Here is a 19,834-nt window from a genome sequence, read left to right as displayed (position 1 = left end):
AGGCTGGTCTCAAACTCCTGAGCTCAAGCAATCTTCCCGCCTTGGCCTCCCAGAGTGCTAGGATTACAGGTATGAGCCACTACACCCAGGCCCCTCATTCCTGTTTTGTGTATTGCAGTTATAGCTTATAAAAGCTTCTAAATTCCTGGTCCTATAACCAACTTTAAGACCATCTGTTCTTTTTCAGACCAAAGAAGCTGGACTCTTAAATTTTTACTTTTTTTTTTTTTAAACTAGTATCTTTATAGCAATGTTTATTTGAAGGTGGTAAAGGTCAGAATTCTATAAAGTCTATCTTTTAATATATATTGAGATTTTAATTTAACAAATCAAATTCGCATTTATAGTCTACTAGGCATTGTTCTAAGTGCTTTACAGATATTAGCACATTTAATTCTCATAAGAACTCTATGAGGAGATATCATTATTTCATTTTACAGATAAGGAAACTGAGACATACAGGCACAAAGTGAACTTAGAATGTAGTCTGAAATGCCTAACATACCTTTTTATAAATTTTGCTACTCTGAAACTAGTTTCCCTTTTATAAGGGGTATTTACAAGGAGAAAGAAACAAGGAGAATTTCTGGATCTTACAGGCCTCTTTTACTTAAGTTCTATTTTATGGAAGCTCCTAAGAGCTTGACATGAGCTGCTCGTCCAAACTGCCACAATACTCATTCTCTATGCATCATACCTACTATTCTTTAAAGCATTAACACACATTGTATTCAAATACACTAGGTCCCCTTGAAACACACAGAAAGTGAAGATTAATGGAAAATATCTACCCTGAGGGAGACACACAAGTAAACAGTTGAAAACAGTGTATTAGCAGATAGGAAGGAACATTTGACCCCTCAAAGTACAAGGAGAAGAGAAGCAGGGAAGTTTCCTCCAGGGGGCGACCCTTGCACCGAATCTTGAAGGGGGGAATATGTAGTTCACCAGGCAGACAAGCAAAGGAAGAATTTCCAAGACGAGCATGTAGAGAGGCACACATATGGCAGAGTATATGAAATATGGGGAACTCAAGTAGTAGTCTAATGTGGCTTAAATGCAGGCTATGTGTGGTGTTACAAGACTGTTTTCAAAAAAAGATGAAATCATGGCTCTTACACACATGTAAAAATGAACATGTGTTAAAGATTATATTTCTCTTATCAGGCAGATTTTATAACCTCTGGTTCAAATGATAAGTCCAAACAACAAACACATTTATAGATCAGGAAGGAAATGAACATGGAAATGGAGGCAAAACTGGCTTCTTCCACAGTGGGGATGGGAAGTCAACTAAACTTCTATAAGACATAATTTGCATGTCTGTAGACCACTGAGTTCTTATCACTTATCTATAATTTACAGAGTTGTAAAATAACTTCCATAGAATGAGAATCAGATAATTCAGACAGATGACTTCTACGCATGGTTTTCCATTGAAGCACAGATTTTCCCTACAATGTCAGTTGTAGACAAGACTGGTTAAATATTCAGGGGCCATATCAAACTTGGTCAAAAATACCACACTAAGGAGTTGGGACTTCTGTTAGTTTTAGTCTTTGAGTAAAGGAAGTTCATGAAAGGCCAAGCTGGGGAATGCCAGGATCCCCTTTAATTGGAGAGGCATGGCCTGTCAAGGAGGTAGAAGCTTGACTGAAATGGCACAAGGATGGAGGCATGAACAAAATTTCAGAGGCTGATGTAGTAGGTCAGTCAAGAAAGTCTGAGGGCCAGAGCCATGGTAGTGGCAAGGGGAAGAGTGGCTGACAAATTAAGAAAGTAGAATCAAGCAGATCTAATGAATGTGGTTGTGAGGGATGAAGTGGAAAGAAGGTTGTCTCTGGTGTCCAGATTTCTGTCTTAAACAACTGGGTGCATGGTGATGCATCCACCCACAAGAGAGGAGCAAGTTTGTGAGAGGAAAAACTAAGTTTTGCACATGTGAGTTTGAGGTGCCTGTAGGATATCAGGGTGAACACATTATGAAGGCAGTTGGAAAGGGTCCCTGGGAGACTTGGTATGGAGTTAGAAGCCATTGGCCGACAGTGGTTTTCGCGAGCAGCCAACGCGTGAGGAGCAGCAGCTGGGAGAAGGAGCTCTGAAGGGTTCCAGGAAGCTCCGGCTCAGTGGAAGACGCGAAGGAAGCCGGTGAGGAGCCTCACCACAGTCCCGCGCAATGAAACCCTTGGCTCAGTCACCGCTGCCACCTTCAGGGCGCCACGAGGGGTCCTCCTGGAAGACAAGCGGGACTCGCGGCCCTTCTGCCAGTTGGGGCCAGCTGTGCCAGCCCGGGCCCCAGCCACACAGGCCCCACTTCCGCTTCCGGCCCGGGGCGGAGGTGGGTGGCGGCGCCGCGGAGCCGAAGGCTGTGGGCACCTGGCGGCTGGAGCAGCCTTGGCGTGGCCAGTGGGCTCCTGGTAGCAGACGCGGCGAGGCCCCAGCGGGCAGGGCGGGCGGCCCAGGGCGGATGCGGCGACGTCTGCCCCCGGGCCCCGTGACGGTCCCGGGGCGTGAAGGTGAAGCGCGAGGCTTGAGGAAGCGAGGCCGGCGGCTGGCGCCAGGGCCTGACGAGGCAGGAGGCTGCGGCCCTGAGGCCGGGGGGCGCGAAGAGAGCAGGCATAAAAGAATGGTGCCCCAGGCGTCTGGGAGAGAAGACGTGGAAAGTGACAATTCGGGTGAGGTGTCTGGGGCTGAGAAGGCCGAAAGGCTGCGTGCGAGCGGAGGGGCCGGGGGACCAGGTGGGCCGGTCGGAGCCCTCAGGCATAGAAGCAAGTGAAGGAGGGGGAGCTCCCGTTGCAATTGGGAAGACACTGTAAGAAACACTCAGTGGTCACTCCCATTTAGCTCTTGTACCTCCGTTGCTCCATCTTCGTTTTACCACTAGTCTTTAACCTGATTCTGCATGGTCATTTCTGATGCACATGGTTGACCAGGAGAGGGGAAAACCGGATTTTTTTAAAAAGGCGTTTGCCCTGTCAGGAGCCCTTGGTCAGAATTACTGGGAGGAATTCCTAGTGGTCCCTTTTGGCTAGTGTGAAAAGATGGTGCTAAGGGTTATTTAGCTGCCTTAGAATTTCTACAGGTTTATATTTAGTTCCTTGATAGAAATCAGAGCTTTCATTTAAAAACAAAAGTATTTTTCCATACAGCTATTAAGGGAAGTAAAAATGGATAGCTTCGCGATTTTTTATTTTAAGTGGGATTGCTTTTTCCTCTTCAATATAAAATATTTTATTCTGGTATGTTTTGTTGTTTTGATCAGCCAAGGAAAAAAGAAAAGTTACTGAAGCCTTGAGTGATGATCCACAGCCAGGGATTGATGTGGTAAGAAAGGAATCATTAACCAGTTCGGAATCTTTCCAAACAGTGGAGTGCAATGAATATCAAAATATGGCTTTCTTGCAATCTTTGGGTAAGGAAGGTTTGGTAGAAGGTATTAAAAGAAGAATTCGAATAAAAAAATTTAAAAGCTTAGAAAGCCCACCTCTCAAAATAACTGAAAATGAGGCTACACAAAATATTAAGGTTGAATTCCAAGATCAACTATACAAGAATACTCCAAACTATTCTTGTAACAGCTTGTCACCTGGAGTAGAAAATAATTCCATTTTAAAATTACATGATTGCAATTGTTTCCCCCATTCCAAGGGTTGTAATGATGAAAACAAGTTGGAATATAAACCTGATGGTGGATGTATGCGTGTAGCAGAGAATTCTTCAAAGTTAAAGAAAGAAAACCTTAAGAATCTTGCAGAGAAGAGTAACACAAATAGTATTCCTCAGCTCTTACAAACTGAAGAAAATTTAATGGGAGTGAGTAAGTTACTGCATGAAGAAAGTGATTTATGCCAAAGTAAAAATAATGGCTTGCTTTCCTGCCTTCAAAGTGAAAAAAATAAACATTCAGTAGAGGAGAGCAATGTTGGGAGGAAACCCAGAAAAAGGATGAAGTTGTCTGGAAAAGGAGATGCAACAGCTATTGAGATGAATTTCTCTAATGTATGTAACAAGTCTGAGTTGGTGTTGCAAGAAAACCAAATGGGTGCCAAGGGTAAGGAAGCAGAGACTTTAGAGGCTAAAAAAAATTCTTCAAATATTTTGAGAAAAGTAAACCATAATGTGCACTCTCCAATGGATCATTTATTAAGCCTCCCGGAAACTGTAGGGAAAAAAACAAGTCCTGGACATCATGTAAATGCTGTATTTCAGAAAACCTTTGAACCACCTTTGAAAGAAGAAACAAAGAATGCTTCAGAGCCGTTAGGATGTAAAAGCATGGAGCCAGAAGAGTATTTTAAATCCATAAAAGGCTCCACAGTGAAATTACCTAATGATTACCATCATACTGAAAAGAGATCTTCCCGGGAAGACTTAAGAAATGAAGGTGAAGAACTGAAGGTAAGCTGTCAGAGAACAATACCAATGACTGGTAAAAGAACTTGGCCTTGTTATTCATGTGCTAGAATATCTGCCCTGTGTTGGAAAAAGGCTTCTTTGCCAGAATCAAATTATGTTATTCCTGGGTCTCGGGAAAGTTTTGGACAAGATGATGTTCTTAAACGCCAAACAAATCAGACTCACTTAACTGACTCCAAATTATTGTTAGAAAGTTCCTTATCAGAAACAAACATTGAATCTACAAGTAAAGAGGAATTGGATTCTCATTTAAATTGTTTCTCTTCAGTTCCTGCAGTAGAACCTACTTTAATGGTTATAAAGGAACCTATAATCAAGGATGATAAAAAGATAAAGCCAGAAGAACTGAGCAGAACTGGGTCAGAGGTAGTTTCTAATACTACTGAAAATATTCCATTAACTAAGGTGACTCAAAGCTTAACAGTCAGTAAAAAAAAAGATAGAAGATATTTAACAAGACTGAATTTGACAACGGCTTCCCAAAATGGTCAGGAAGCAAGTAACTCTACAGGCAAAACTATTCATCGAAAAGCGTGCATTGCTAAACAAACACTTGTAGTTCCAGACTTGTTTAAAATATTGAACACAGGACGGCTGACTAATTTTAAAATTCCTTTACTTAAGAATAGGACAGAAAAAAGAAAAGAAGTAAATGCCAAGTCATCAGAGAGAGCAGCTTACAGTCCCTTAGAACTTCTTGGCAATTTATCTGGAGCAGAGGTAAGACAGAATAGAAATAAAGAAAGTGTCTCCACATCAACTTCAGGACCTCAGTCTTTGAGCATGCAAAACAACATAACTCCAGTGCAAGCGAGTTCTGACTCATTCTACAGTAAGAATTCCTATGGTATTTCTCCAGGCTTTACAAAGCAGTGCAGTAATGGTAATAAGACATCTAATCACATCCCTGAACCAGACAGTATCGTTTCTAAGAAGGAAGCTGTTTCTCTCACAGTTGAAAATAATACTTTTTCTTATGATCCTGGGTGTATAGAGAAAAATTCTTCCTTCTGCTCTGATGTGCAAGAAACCTTCCAACGAATTTCCAGTGAAGTTAGTGGTAGAAAAATAACTAAGAATTTTTCAGAAATCAAAGTGGAGTTTCCAGATATTCTGAAAGCATATGAAGATGATGTCCTTGTAATTGATGTAATTCAAGATGACCCAGACCTCTTTGGAGTCTCCAATGAAGGGGAGCTCTCATTTGCTTCAGAGGTCCCCATGATAAGCCAGGAGCCCAGTGTTGCTGAAGAGCGCCAGTCAACAGATTCCAAACATATGGAACTTCCAGAAAAAAAAGAACCAAATGATGACTTGAGGTATGCATGTTCTAGTATGCCTTTTGGTGCAAATTATTGTTGGAGGTTACGACCTCTTCTCTTAGGTTTCACTACTTTATTCAGTGATCATTGAAGCTCTATTATTTTTTTAACCCAGTTATTTATTAAATGCAATGTAGCATATTACTGCTGATACCCAGAAATGTCATTATGCTAAAACTTAGAATTGAAATAAAGGATTCTACATATCTTGGAAGATATAATGGAGCAGATTAGCTGTTCAAAATTTAAAATTATGGTTTATAAAGTGATCTTTTAAATTATGGAAATTGCTTCTTCCAAAAGTCAATTAAATTTATTTTTATATGTTCTTTAATTATTAAAAACATGCAGATAAACTTTTATTTCAGTCAGGTTACTTAATAAGATCGGTGCTATATATTTTAACCAATTTTCTGTGGCTTCCTCGTTAGATAAAAAGTTCATTTTGGGGGGAACAGAGAAGCCTTGTAAATTTTTATTTGAAGTAATTAGGGCTTGAAAGTAGAATCAAAAATTAAACTAATTTTCAGAGAAAAACAGGATAAAAATTTTATGTGGTTTTCCTTTTAAGGCGATGGTTTTAAATGATAATTTTCCCCCAAAATAGGACTGGTTTGCCTGAGGCAACTTTAAATAAAGCCAAGTAGTAACCTTCATGCTCAGGAACTTAATCTATTCTAGTTGGCCCCAAATTGATCTAATATTATGTCATATTTTACTAAACTTTCATAACTCCTCAAGCTCTTATTTATATTTGTATGTTATAATACTTGAATATTGGACTGTTCTGTGAACAGACTCAGAAGGAAAGATGAAAACACTTTCCACTAAGATTCAATGGTACATGACTTAAATTTCTCTGATATTTACAGATTTCTAGTTACCTTTGTGATACCATACGTACTTATCGCCAAATAGAATGCTTTCTGTGTGCCAAATGGAGAACAAAGAGCTTTATTGTTTTTTAGCCATGTGATGAGGTAGGATGGTAGTCTGCCCATTTTGAAGATGGAAAAAATGAAGTTGACAAGTTGTCACTTGCCCAAGGTCACATTGCTAAGTAACAGAATCTGAATTTGAACCCAGGCCTTTCTTACTCTAACACTAATCATTCCTTTACCTTTATACCCTGAGCTTGGTTTTTTAAAATCTTCTTGTTGCTATGTGACCTTTTAGGCAAATTATTCTACCTTATCTATAAAAGGGAAAGTACTTGCCTCAGGGTTGTGAGGATTAAAGAATGAATAGAAAAGAGTTTACCATGGCACTAAGTGAGTAGTGAGGGATCAATAAGAGGTAGTTCTTGAATTTTTTTTTAACTGTTATACCATGCTTCCTTTGAGGAATACAAAGGGAAGTTGGAGCAAATCCTATATTCTCTTAAGAGCAAATATCTCTGTTGACTGACAAAATGTTGACAATGAGCTACAGCCAGAAGTAGAAAGAGATAAATGTTGTGAATTAAAGTGCAGGAAATTTATTATTCTTTTTTCTTTAAAGAATAATGGCTGATTTTTGAAAAATGATACATGTTCATTACATTAAAACATAAAAAGGAGGAAAAATCCCACTACTCCAAGTAACAAATTAATTGCTATTTGTATGCATCATTCCAGACTTCTCTCTATGCATATATGTGGATATAATATTAGAAAAATTGGATCATGCCATTTTTAGTAAAAACATTAAAGTTAATTTTATTTACACTTAACTAGAAGGGGTGGGGAAACTGAAGTGAAATGAAAGGAATCGCTGAATTGATATATTTTTTACCACAAGAAATTAGTTTCTAAAAGTTATCTCTCAAGTTAATAAGGAAGATTATTTAAAAGTGAGTTCTATCTTAACTTTTAGATAATTGTGTTCCAAGTTTAGACAGCAGTGCTTGCTTTCCTAATATGAAAGATGAACGTATCCGTACATAGTTACTTTTTCTCCCAATCTTGTCCCCCACATTTTTGTTAAAAATTTTTATTGTATATTGCTAAGCCTTGTGCCATTTACATTTTCCTCAATAATCTGAATTCCTAAAGATCCTTCTCTATTTAAATTGATTCAGTCTTTACTACCAATCCTTTATACTTTCCTGTAATCTGGCTATTTTGATTCATCACTTAGTTGGCTAGATTTTAAAGCAAAAAAGAAAATTAAGAGTTCATGATTGCTGTATTCCCTAAGATCTTGGGTGCCTAAGAATGACTTGTCTAAGAGCAGATTATCTGGGTATAAAATTCTTGGTTTATGTTTCTCCTCCTCACAACTGTGTAGACATTGCTCTCTTGCTTTCTGGCTTTGTTTATTATATTGGAAAGCCCGGAGGCCAGACTAATACTCCCACCGCACCTCTTTAAACCTCCTTTTTTCTTCTTGCTTTCCACCTTGGGATTAGCAATTTTCTATCAGTCTTTCCTGAGACAAGGTGAGCCATTTTGGTTTGCAGTATCAAGTTTTTACTTCACATGATATTTTTTTATTATCTTTGAACTTCATTTCCCTTTATTTCAAAAGTACCAATTATACTTTTTTGGCTCTTCTTTGCCTTTCATGTCTGCTTCTGAAGTTTCAGTTTTTAAATAAACTTGAAATTTTACTCAGTTATTTTAATATTTCTATTTTTTATCTGCACTGGAAATATCAGTTTTATAGTCATCCACAGTGCTAGGGTAAACCTTAACAGGGAAAAATGGAATCATCATAACTATAGGATCTATCAGTAGTTACAAAAGCTCCTGTGCAGCTACTGTGGTTGATGGCTCTAAAACTAAATTAAGCTTAAAATATGATTTCAAATTTCAGCTGTTTCCCTTACCAGTCAGTTGCTAGTTCATATACTTCTTGCGCCCTCCCCCCTTTAAGACACTGAGAGGTTAAAGTCTGCTAGAATGAGTTTTTATTTTACAGGAATGAAAAATAGATGAGAGACAGTGAGGAAAGTCCATAATAAAATCTAAAGCATTAGAAACATATTAGAACTCATTCACTAAAACTTGAGTTGATAAGCTCGGAAATATGTAATGGCTGAAATTGGTAGAACTTTTTGAATTAGCCCATAAGTATCACTGGAAATGTTCTGAGAATGTCTATAATAGTCAGTACTAGACAGTTAATCTGTACTAGAACATAGGATTATTATTTATATGCTAAAATACCAGTTGAATTATATGGTAGATTGAGATTTTAAGAATTGGCCAAAAATTCAGGGGAATTACTATATAGCTGGAGGGGGACTAATGTGTTTGCAATAAAAATATATGAACTGAAGTACTAAGAATAGTAGGAATTTAGAAAAGAGAGGAATGAAAAAGCATCTTGGAAAGTAAAAAATTTGTATTGATCCTTGAAGTTTGGGTTCATTTAGATTAAAAAAGGGGAAGAAGGAAACAAGTTTTGGAGGAGGAGAAATGAAGAATATGTGGGCAAAAAGTTAAAGGTAGGTAATGAACATGATCGTGTAGGGAAGGTTATAAAGGCTTTCCTGACTCCATCAGACAGAGGTAGGATCCCTTATGTGTTCCCATAGCACCTATGCTACCTCAGATATAGCACTGATTCAATGATAATACAATTCGCATCTCTCCTGCCTGCTAAACTGTTGGATTTCTTGAAGGTAGGAAACATCCGTGTCTTGTTACCTTTGCAAGTCCAGTCCCTCATATATTGAGGTGGGAAAGAGAATTAAGGTTTCAGTTCCTACTTGAGAATATTGCAGGCTATTTCTCAAGTTTGTAGATTGGAATACATGTAAATGAAAACAGTGAATTCTTTCTAAAGCAAATAGACGTTGAAGACTAGTGCAAAATAAGATTCGATAAGTACTATGATGCCAGATGAGGGAGTTTGGAAAGTTAGGCATTTGAACTCAGTACACAATTGATGCTGGTGTTCAGTGAGGATCAGTTATACTACCTTCCCAACTTGTACTTAAATCCATAAGGAGATGTTACAGATTCTGGGGCTGGTAAATAATAAACACAAACTTCTAGGGGGAAATATGTCTGGTACCAATGCGCAGAAGCTAAAAGCCTATCACTTTTGCCCAGGTATTTGAGTTCCACTAGACCCATACCCAGCATGGATCTAGCCTGGGCAGATTATATCCTGTCTCCAGTAATTTACTTTCTCATAATCTAATTTAATCCAAGTTTATTCCCCAGACGATTGGCCTTCTAGAGTAGAGTGGTCTTATGACTGGTTTCACCGTACTAAATGACAAAAAACAGGTTTCCACTCAAAGTAGAGATCGTTCTTTCTGTCCTATCTTTTAAGAAACTTGCTTTTCTCCATTGTCTCTTTCCACTGAATATCTGGTGTGTTCTAACTATAGTGCAAATTTTTACACCTAGTTGTAAGAACTGATATTTAATGTCTACCCTATGCTAGATATAGTACTTATTTTCTTTAGTGGAGCAATTTTGAGATGGAAACTGGCCTTATCTTTATAATTGAATCAAAGAGATTAACTTTCCGGAGGACACAGATTGCAAGAATCAGAGCTGAGACCTGAACTCAGGGCAGCCTGCTCCAGGGTCTGTCCGTCATCCTGGAAGAATGGCATTTTGGTTCTTTTTATAGGTTTCGTTTGATTGCAAACTACCATAGAACATTATTTTACTTTTGACCCCTTTCCTGTCTCATCTATTCCTCCTCTTTAAAGCAGCAGGTGGGGTAATATGGAGAAACATCTTTCCAATTTTTACATTTTTCTTTTTGAGGCCTCATAAACCATTGTTTCTTGTCATTGCTGAAATAAACAGTGTTGTACTTGATTAGTAATCATAAGTAATATCATGAAACCTAACCTCACAGCATGGCATCAGGCTCAGGAACTTCTGGCTCAGTGAATTGGATACCGTAATATTTCTCTGCTTATAGGCACTGCTATCTGCAGAATAATTATACAAGCAAATTTGTGGCAGTCCTATCCAGAAACAGAATATGTGAATAAATAAATGAATATTGACCACAGTTAGCTAGTTAGCATCTCAAAAGGAGACAGTAACATTTTGAATTTTTTCTTGGGCTATAGTTTTCAAAATTTTTCTGCTAATAATTATTCTAAAGCAATCATCTTCCAACCTTTTTGTCAATTACCCACAATAAAGATATGTTTTACTTTAACATCCAGTATATGCTTATAAATAGGTGAAACAATAGGTGTTGAAAAACAATATTTTCCTTACAAGTTATATAGTCTCATATGTTGTATTTTATTCTAGTTCATTAAAAAAAATTGTTGGTTGGGACCCACTAAATAGATTTTATTACCCACTTAAAAAAATGCTGTGCTAGAGGATAAGCTTGATATAATATGTGTGGTTCTTCAGAGTTGACTTAAACCTTTTATTCCCCTCTTCTTTTTGCTCAGATTTTTCTCTTTTGCTTCTCTCTATTTCTGTAGCTTCACCCGTCTGTCTCTGTTTTCTCTCCTTTCCTCCTTCTACCCTTCATTTTTTCCTTTTCCATTCCACCAACATAGAACTATAATTTCCTACTCCACCATTACAGAGCTGTAAGATATTTATGTAAATTGCAACTTTGCTCACTTTATGATTTTTTTTCAGTTTAGGTGAATTTAATTTTTTTGTGTCAAATTCAAAACAAAATTATTTCTTAAAGTAGCATATACAATTTTACCTTCCTTGTAAGTTAGCTATTTACATAGTAAAAAGTTTCTCACACCTGTGTGAATTATACCAGCAATATTATAAATGCTATCTTAATACTTTGAAATTAAACTAACATATTTGCTGTACCCATTTGTGAATGGAACTTTCAGGACAATTGGAAGCCACAGAAACATCCCTCAGTTCTTCTCTATTGAGTCACTTAATGCTGTTCATGCTACCTTAATATCTCTCATGTCTGTTCCTTCCTCTCAGTTCTCACTGCTACTATTTTATTTATCTTTCTCCTAGATTATTGTAATAAGCTCCTGGTAAATCTTCCTAAACTCTTTTAACTCTTTTGTCATAGTGATATTCTGAAATAGAAAGTGGTCTGCCAGTGACTGTTTAGAATGCTTCACTGGTTTTCAGCCACCTGAGGATAGAGTCTAAATTGCTTGGCTAGGCTTTTTAAGGCTCTTTAGTGGATCTATATCGATTCCCTCTTTGATAACTGTGGTTTTGGGGAGAGGAAAGTGGGGTGAAAGGCTAATGAAAGATAAACACAGCAAGCAGCTCGTTGTTTCCACAATGTGTCATATACTTCAATCCTTTTGCTTATGTTTATCTGAAAGTCCCTTTCTTTTTATTCAGTTAACCAGTTCAATCACATCTGAGATGTTATTCCAGGAATTTACTCCAATTATTCTCTTGGCACATATCTCAATATATTACTATGTCTACTTGTATGTGAGCCTCACCCTGTACCAGGAGTTTCTGGAGAGGAGAGAGGCATCTTCATTTAGGTCTCCCCAGTGTCTAGTACTGTGTGCTAGGAATATGATAGGTACTGCATGTATAGAGAAAAACTAGACACATATCGACCATGTCCTCATAGAGCTTTTAAGGAAGCAAATATTTAAGTACAATAAAATGATAGGAGAAATGCAAGATGTTAAAGGCTTCCTGATGAAAGTAGACATTTAAGATGAGCTCTAAAGGATAAGTAGGAATTAGATAATAGGTGAAGAAAAGTGAGAAACTAGCATAATGTTCCATGGCTTAGTGTTCAGATGGCAAGAAATGAAGCTATAGAATGTACAGAAGCTCAGTCATTCAAAGCCATGAAGGGCTTTGAAAGGATGAGCACAGAATTTTCTTTTGAATTGCAAAACTTTTGAGAGGGGAGTGGGGAACTATAAAGAATTAATATTCCAGGACAGCAGGCATAAACAGACCATAGTAGGCAAACTAGAATTTGTGGTGAGTTTGAACTTTATCCTAAGCATGTAGGAATTCACTGAAGGGCTTCTAAGAAGAGAGAGAATATGATCAGATTTACATTTTAAAAATCACTATAGCTCTGGCATGGAGAATAAATTGGCAGGGAGCTATTGTAATAATTAGACCAAAAGAACTTGGTGACTTCAGACAGAAGTGGGAGTGGATTTGAGAGAGGTTTAGGAGGTGAATATTGATTAATCAGATTGGGGTGAGGCAGAGGAAGGAGTTAAAGATGATACCTCATTTCTCTCTTACTGTTCATCTCCAATGCAAAGGGCCAGGATTGGGGAGGTCAAAGTTAGACACTTTGAGTTGGAGAGGCCTTTGAGATACTGAAATGGAAATATTCTAGTAGACAGCTAGATATGAGTCTGGAGAGGTCCAGGTTAGAGAAGGAGATTAGCATTTGTGTGTGTTTTCTGTTTGTATTATTATTTTCCCATCCCTTAACTTATGCTGGTTATTTCTAGGGTTTATGTTGGGAAAAAATACTTCATGTTTTCCAAACTTCAAAGAAAGGTGTATATAAGATGCTTTGTTTAGTTTTCCTCTTCCTTTGCTAGGAGGTAATTCTGAACCAGTGAGCACTTGTAGAGCTGCAGGATATGCTTAATAAAACCCACTTCTTATATTAATGAATAAATGGTGGGATTATAGGTGTTTGTTGTATTTTATTCTGTGTACTTTTATGTATTTTAAATTTTGTCTAAGTTTTAAAAAATGGAATAGTGTTTGGCCTTTTGTATTTTAGTGGCCCCTGTATATGTAGTTTTCATCTGTTGGGCCTATGTTATTGGCTTTAAGAACATTTTATCTCATTTAATCCTCACAATAACCTTGTGGGCAGGTGGTATTCTCATTTTACAGATATGATGATTAAACTCAAAGAAGTTAAGTAAATCTTGCCATAGTTTACACAGTTAGTGGCAGAACAGTATTTGAACCCAGATTGGTCTAAACTCTAATCTTAACCTTTAGACTATAAGTTGTCTTTAGAGACGACGAAAAAATATTCAAACAACACTCAAGCTGTCTTCTTTTTATTCTGGTGGTAGGACATATATATATGTGCTTTAGAAGTTAAGCACTACCTTGTATTGGTGTAATACTTTAAAATTTTTTAAATGTTTGGTATATCTTGTCAGGTTCTCTCTGAGTAATGAAGTTTGAGAGGCAGCACCCCCTAACAGTTGAAGCATATATGATTAATGAGCTAAATGAGGAATCTGCATGGGTATGCTGGGTTTTGAGTCCCATTGTGGTACTGTATCCTGGAGGACTTGAGCTGATGTTTACTACTTGCCAAAGCTAATATTATTCATATATAATGTTTAAAGAAGTGAATAGTTTTGTTTAAAATCTTTTATTATGTTTAAGCTCTGCTTGCTTTATAATAGAGAACTTCCTGTGCTGGACCCTGGATTGATGAAACCAGAGATCTGTGCTTCCTTGTCAGCAGGTAAAATTTGACATTTTCAGTATATATAGTATTGAAGCATCTTTTTACAGCTCCATTCAGGCCTAGTCAAAATAAATTCATTAGAATAGGAAGCTTTTCATCTTATAGTCTGTTAAACATATGTTTTACAGTTTGTCAGTTTTTCTCAGTTTTAATTGTGACTGGTTGGCAAATCAGATTTTGAGGTATTTTCCATTTGATTATTTAATAAATAACTTTGTTAGGCTTTGTCTACAAAAGATAGGTAATTGATCTCAATAATTTTTATAGTCTTATTTTGAAATTGAAATGTATATTTAAGCTTTACCATATTTTAAATCTGAGTTATTTAAATTTTTTTGTAATTAACAGCTAATCATAAGTCTAAATGCCTGAATTTTTATTTCACAGCATATAACTTAATATGAAAGTTAATTTTACTTTGACTTTCAAGTTTTAAAAATATTTAAAATAGCTGGACATGATCAAGAAAAATTCTTATACCTCACTGCCAATTCTTTTTATACCATGTAATGGAGTTATTTTGATAGAGAAGGAGTAATTATATATAATTTGCTGAAAATTCTACTTGATATTTGTCACATTAGACCTTAAAAGAGCCTCTGAATTCTACGTCATCTTTTAGAACAGTCTTTGAGTGACTTGGCTGTTTGTAATTTAAAGTTTCTATCATTGAAATTATTTCTTTTCAGCAAATGAAATAAAACACGATTTGAAAGATGCAAACATTTCCTTAGGAGAAGTTACTAATGAGACCTCTGAAAATGAAAAACTGGGAGACTTCAGTCAACAAATAAAAGATTCAGGCTTGGATGAAAAGGTACTAGGGAATCCTTTGCATGTTCTTATTTCTTAGTCTTAAATAGTGGTAATGGAGAATTTCATCTTAACAGTGCTGTCAGGTGACAAGTGTAACTCCTTTTATCGAATAAAAGAATCATATCACTCTGGCCATGGGATGTATCCCTTGATGCTTTCCATAAGCATTGTATAAACAGGTTTTCCCTTGTCTGGGAAAATGGGATGTACTGTTTAATTACATACTGTATTTAGCTTTTCAGCATCCTGAAGTTCATCATAAACCTATGTAGGTCTTTCTAAATAAAATGACACGTATTTTTCTGCCTCATTAAACACAAAGTACTGAATATCATTTGATCTTCCTTGAAATTTTCGTGTAGCACAGCACCTGAGGACTGTGAATGTAAGCATGAGTTATTCAACCACAGATGTAGAAGGCAGAGGAATTAGAGCTAAACTTCGTGCTGGAACATACCATTGGTGTATGATTGGGGGAAAAATTGGGATATCAAGTTTTCTGTGCTAATTTTCTGCTGGATAATGTGTATGATTGTCTGAACCTTTTGCATAATTTGACTGCTAGGCAACTGTTTCATACTTTCTTATTAAACCTTCAGTTCCTCCTCATTCATCCTCACAGCTAACAACCTTTTTTCCTAGTTCACCAAGAAAATTGAAGTAATTGGAAAAGAATGTGCCAAGTTCCCACAATATGTTAGAACACCTACCTGCATTTGCTCTGAGAACTCCAGCTTTCTCTTCATTATGATGGATAAACTAGGCAAGGCTATTCCTTCCACCTGTGCTAGATTCATCTCTTCTGTCTCACTACTCTAGAATTCTGCTTTCATTACCGAATCATTCTTACCAACATTTAAATATGCTTCTCTCCCATCTTTAGACAAAACAAACCAAAAAACCCTTTGATGGTTTCATTGCCCTTTTCAGCTGTCATCCTGTCTCTCAAAAGGCTTGTCTATATCCACTATCTCCAATTTCTCTCCTCCAATTCTCTTAAAAGGAGACCTTTTCAAAGATGTTCACCTTCACACCTCCACCAAAATTGCTCTTAAACTCACCAGTGACATCCTTGTTGCTGAATCTAATGGACACATTTCAGTCTTAATCTTAACCTACCACCAGTATTTGACACAGTTGACCACTCTTTCCTTGAAACACTTTTCACTTGGCTTCCAGAATAAACATACGTGCCTGGTTTACTTTCTGCCTTTCCATCTGTGACTTCCCGGCTAGTTTTGCTGGTTTCTCCTGATTTCCCTGACCTCTGCAAGTTAGAGTGACCCAGAGCCCAGACCATGAATCTGGAATTCTTTTTTTTTCCCCCCTGGATTTGCTCCCCAGATGTTTTCATCCAATCTCATTGTGTTAAATGCCTTCTATGTGCTAAAATTCTCAAATTTATATCACCAGCTCGAACTTCTTTTCTGAACCACAGACCTTTTTGTCTAGTTGCAAACCTGCTTTTTCCACTTGTATATCCAATTAGGTATCTCAGACTTAACATGTTAAAAACTGGACTCCTGCTATAATCTTCCCCCACCACAAACCAGCTCTTCCTTTAACCTTCTTCTGTTAATGCTAACTCCATCCTTTATAATTTCCCAGGCCCAAAACCTTGACTTTCCATACTTTCTTTTTCTCTTACTCCGTATGCAGACTGAGGAAATCCTACTGACTTTGTCTTCAGATGATGTCTAGAAACTGTCCACTTTTCATCACCCTCATCAACACTATGCAGGCCCAGGCCAGTATCATCTTGCCTGAATTATTGCAGTAGCCTCTGAATAGATCTCCTGCTTCTAGTCTTGCCCTTTTGTAGTTTATTCTCTACACAGAATAAGTTAGATCATGTCTTTCTTCTGTTTCAAACTTTCCAATGGCTTCTAATGCCATTCAGAGTCAAAGCCAAAGTTCTTACTATGACCAACAAGGTCCTGTGTCTGTCCTCTGTACCCCTTCCCTACCTTGTTACCTCTCCAATCTTTTCTACCACTATCCTTTGTTTAGCACCTACCACACTAGCCTCTGCTCTTCTTAGAACATACCAGGCTTTCTTCCACTTCAGAGCCGTTGCCCTTGCCATTTCATCTGCCTGGAATGCTTTTCCCCGAGAAAATGGCATACCTGGCTCTGTTATTTGCTTTCAGTCTTTATTTATACTTTATGTTCTCAGGGATATCTTTCCTGGCCATCCAACCTAAAATTTCAATGCTTTCCATTCTCCCAACATTTCATTATCTCCCTTTCTTGCACTTACCGTGATCTAACATACATACATTTACTTATTTTTGTTTATCTCTGTCTCTTCCTGCTAAAACGAAGCTCCATGAAGGCAAATATTTTTATCCATTCTTACTACTGAATCTCTAGCACCTAGAGCAGTGGCTAATACAGAGTAATAACACAAATTGTTGAATGAATAGCAAATGTGAACCTCATTTGAAAATAGTCTTTAAGTGCTAGAAGTGTCCTGTAACAATAAAAATCTCACAAAGCACTTGCTTAATGATTTGATGATAACAGACGACATTTATTGAACCTTTAGCCACTGCTAAACACCTAGCATGAGTTATCACATTTTATTCCTATAATATAATGAGGTGCCGTTTAGAAGTCCCCCAAACCCCTGTAGGTCCAAGAATTTGCTAGAATTCGCAGAGTCAGCAAAGCTGTTATACTCATGTTTACAGTTTATTACAGTTAAAAGAATCCCAATTAAAACCAGCAAAGGGAAGAGGCACATGGGCAGAGTCCAGGAGATACCTGGCCCAAGCTTCCAGTTGTTCTCTCCCAGTAGAGTCATGTGTGGCAACACACTTGGAGTATTGCCAGCCAGGGATGTTCACTTTAGCCATAATGTTCAGGGTTTTTATTTGGAGTCAGTCACAAAGGCATGGCTGACTACCTCCATGACTGACCTTAATTACTCAGTCTCTAGTCCCTCCAAAGGTCAAGATGATACCGTATGACCCAAAGTTTCCACCGTAAATCACATTGTTAACATAGACTATCTGATGTAGCTCCAGTCTCTCCCAGGTAGATATAGACACATTTATCAGGCAGGATATTCCAAGGGCTTAACCTCCCATGAGCAGGTCAAGGGCCAAACCTTTAATGTGAAGGGTATGGACAACGTAGACTTGCTGAGTTAATCTTTCACTGTACGTACATCTACTGTTATTTCCTTTTACAAATGAGGACACTGAGACTTAGTATAGTTTCTTGTCCAAGGTCACACAACAGTTTGACTCTACACCACGGGTCAGCAAACTTTTTCTTTAATGGGCTCAGGTAGTAAATATCTGTATGGCTTCATGGGCCATTGGATTGCTGTTGTAACTACTTATCTCTACCACTGTAGTGCAAAAGAAGCCATAGACAATATTTAAACAAGTAGGGTTTACTGTGTTCAAATAAAACCTTAATTTACAAAAAATAGGCAGCCTTTAGGCTATACCTTGATGACCCTTGTTTAAAACATTAAAAAATAGAAGAAACAACTTGTGCTCTATTCTACTTAAGCATGAGGTGAAGTGTTAATTCATTCGCTCCTGCAAGAATGGAATTTGGGTGGAATTTTACCAGAATTCACTGAGTTCCTAACACTGTAAATATGTTAAAGATGTAGACTCTTGAATATTAATTCTTTTAAAAATAATCCGAGTGCAGTGGTGTTTCCAAATTATTGATCACAACCAGTTACAGATTCCTTTGTTCCTTCTCCACTCCCACTGCTTCACTTGACCAGCCTTAAAAAAAAAAAAAAAAAAATCCAAAAGAAATCATTTAGCTGCTTCCTAGTATGGTAACATTTCTGTGTTTTGTTTAAGGGAAGGAAGATGATCAATTTATCCTTCTGTAATAATACCGTGGTAGGCTTCAAAGTACTCACAAAATACTTCTAAAGTACTTTAGAAAATATATAACCTAGTCAATAATATTTGCCTTTAAAATACCTGGCATCAGTGTTACAGCCCCTTTAGAATTTGTCTAGCAGGTTTCCAGTCCTCACTGGAAGACCCCCTATAAAAAAAAATTTTTTTAATAAAAAATTATAAAATAAAAAAAAATAATACAGTGAAATAAAATACCTGGCACCCAGATTTGGGAATTAACAAACTTTTGTTCATTTCTCTCCCCTTACATTTTAGGAACATTTGATGGTAGATAGGTTGACTTACAGGATATATTCCTGTCCTACTTCTTTACTTCTTTTCTGCTCTTATATATGGCTCTCTGTGAAATTTTAGAAATTATTCCTTATTGATCTTTTATTTCCCACTATATATATATTTTTTCCCCACTACATATATATATATATGTTTTTCTAGTGACCTTAATTCTTTTCTCCTATGTATCAGTGTACCCAGAATCCATATGTAACAATTTTTAGGTTTACCATGGTAGTACTTGCTTGATGAGCCCCAGATAGTTAAAGCATTAGTGTACTTTTTTTTTTAAACTTTTTATTAATATTTTAAACTAATTATAGATTCACAGGAAGTCACAAAGGTAGTACAGAGAGGGCCCATGTAGCCTTCACCTAGTTTTCTCCTATAATTACATCTTAAAGTACTAATATCAGAAGCAGGAATTTGAAATTGACACAATGTATTTATGTAGTTCTTTGTATTTTATCAAATGTGTAGATTTGTGTGTCCACCTCTGTAATCAAAGAGCTATTTCATCATCACAAAGATCTCCTTTATGCTACCTCTTAATGGTCAAACCTTGCTCCTTCCCCCCAACATCTCTAAGCTTAAAAACCGCAAATCTGTTTTCCGTCTCTATAATTTTAGCATTTTGCAATAAAGGTAGATTCATAGGAAGTTGGCTAGGGGATTATTAATTATATTGACAATTCTAAAATAACTAGCTTTTGTTCTACTCATTTTTCTGTATTTCTTTTTTTTTTTTTTTTTTTTTTT

At 37.0% G+C, this 19,834-nt stretch overlaps 1 protein-coding gene across 1 annotated transcript in view; it reads left to right on the top strand.

The window, feature by feature from the left end:
* The first annotated feature begins 2,467 nt into the window (after positions 1-2,467).
* TOPAZ1 (testis and ovary specific PAZ domain containing 1) overlaps positions 2,468-19,834 on the top strand; it is an 83,672-nt gene continuing 66,305 nt past the window's right edge. The window contains 5 exon segments of the mRNA XM_012652719.1: positions 2,468-2,744; positions 2,747-2,812; positions 3,263-5,735; positions 14,023-14,084; positions 14,777-14,904. Of these exon segments, the coding sequence (XP_012508173.1) occupies positions 2,468-2,744; positions 2,747-2,812; positions 3,263-5,735; positions 14,023-14,084; positions 14,777-14,904 (3,006 nt within the window).

Source organism: Propithecus coquereli, unplaced genomic scaffold, assembly GCF_000956105.1.
Source record: "Propithecus coquereli isolate 6110/MARCELLA unplaced genomic scaffold, Pcoq_1.0 Scaffold1, whole genome shotgun sequence".
Lineage (NCBI taxonomy): Eukaryota > Metazoa > Chordata > Mammalia > Primates > Indriidae > Propithecus > Propithecus coquereli.
The sequence above is the reverse complement of the archived record's forward strand: the minus strand, read 5'-3'. Positions and strand labels throughout refer to the sequence as shown.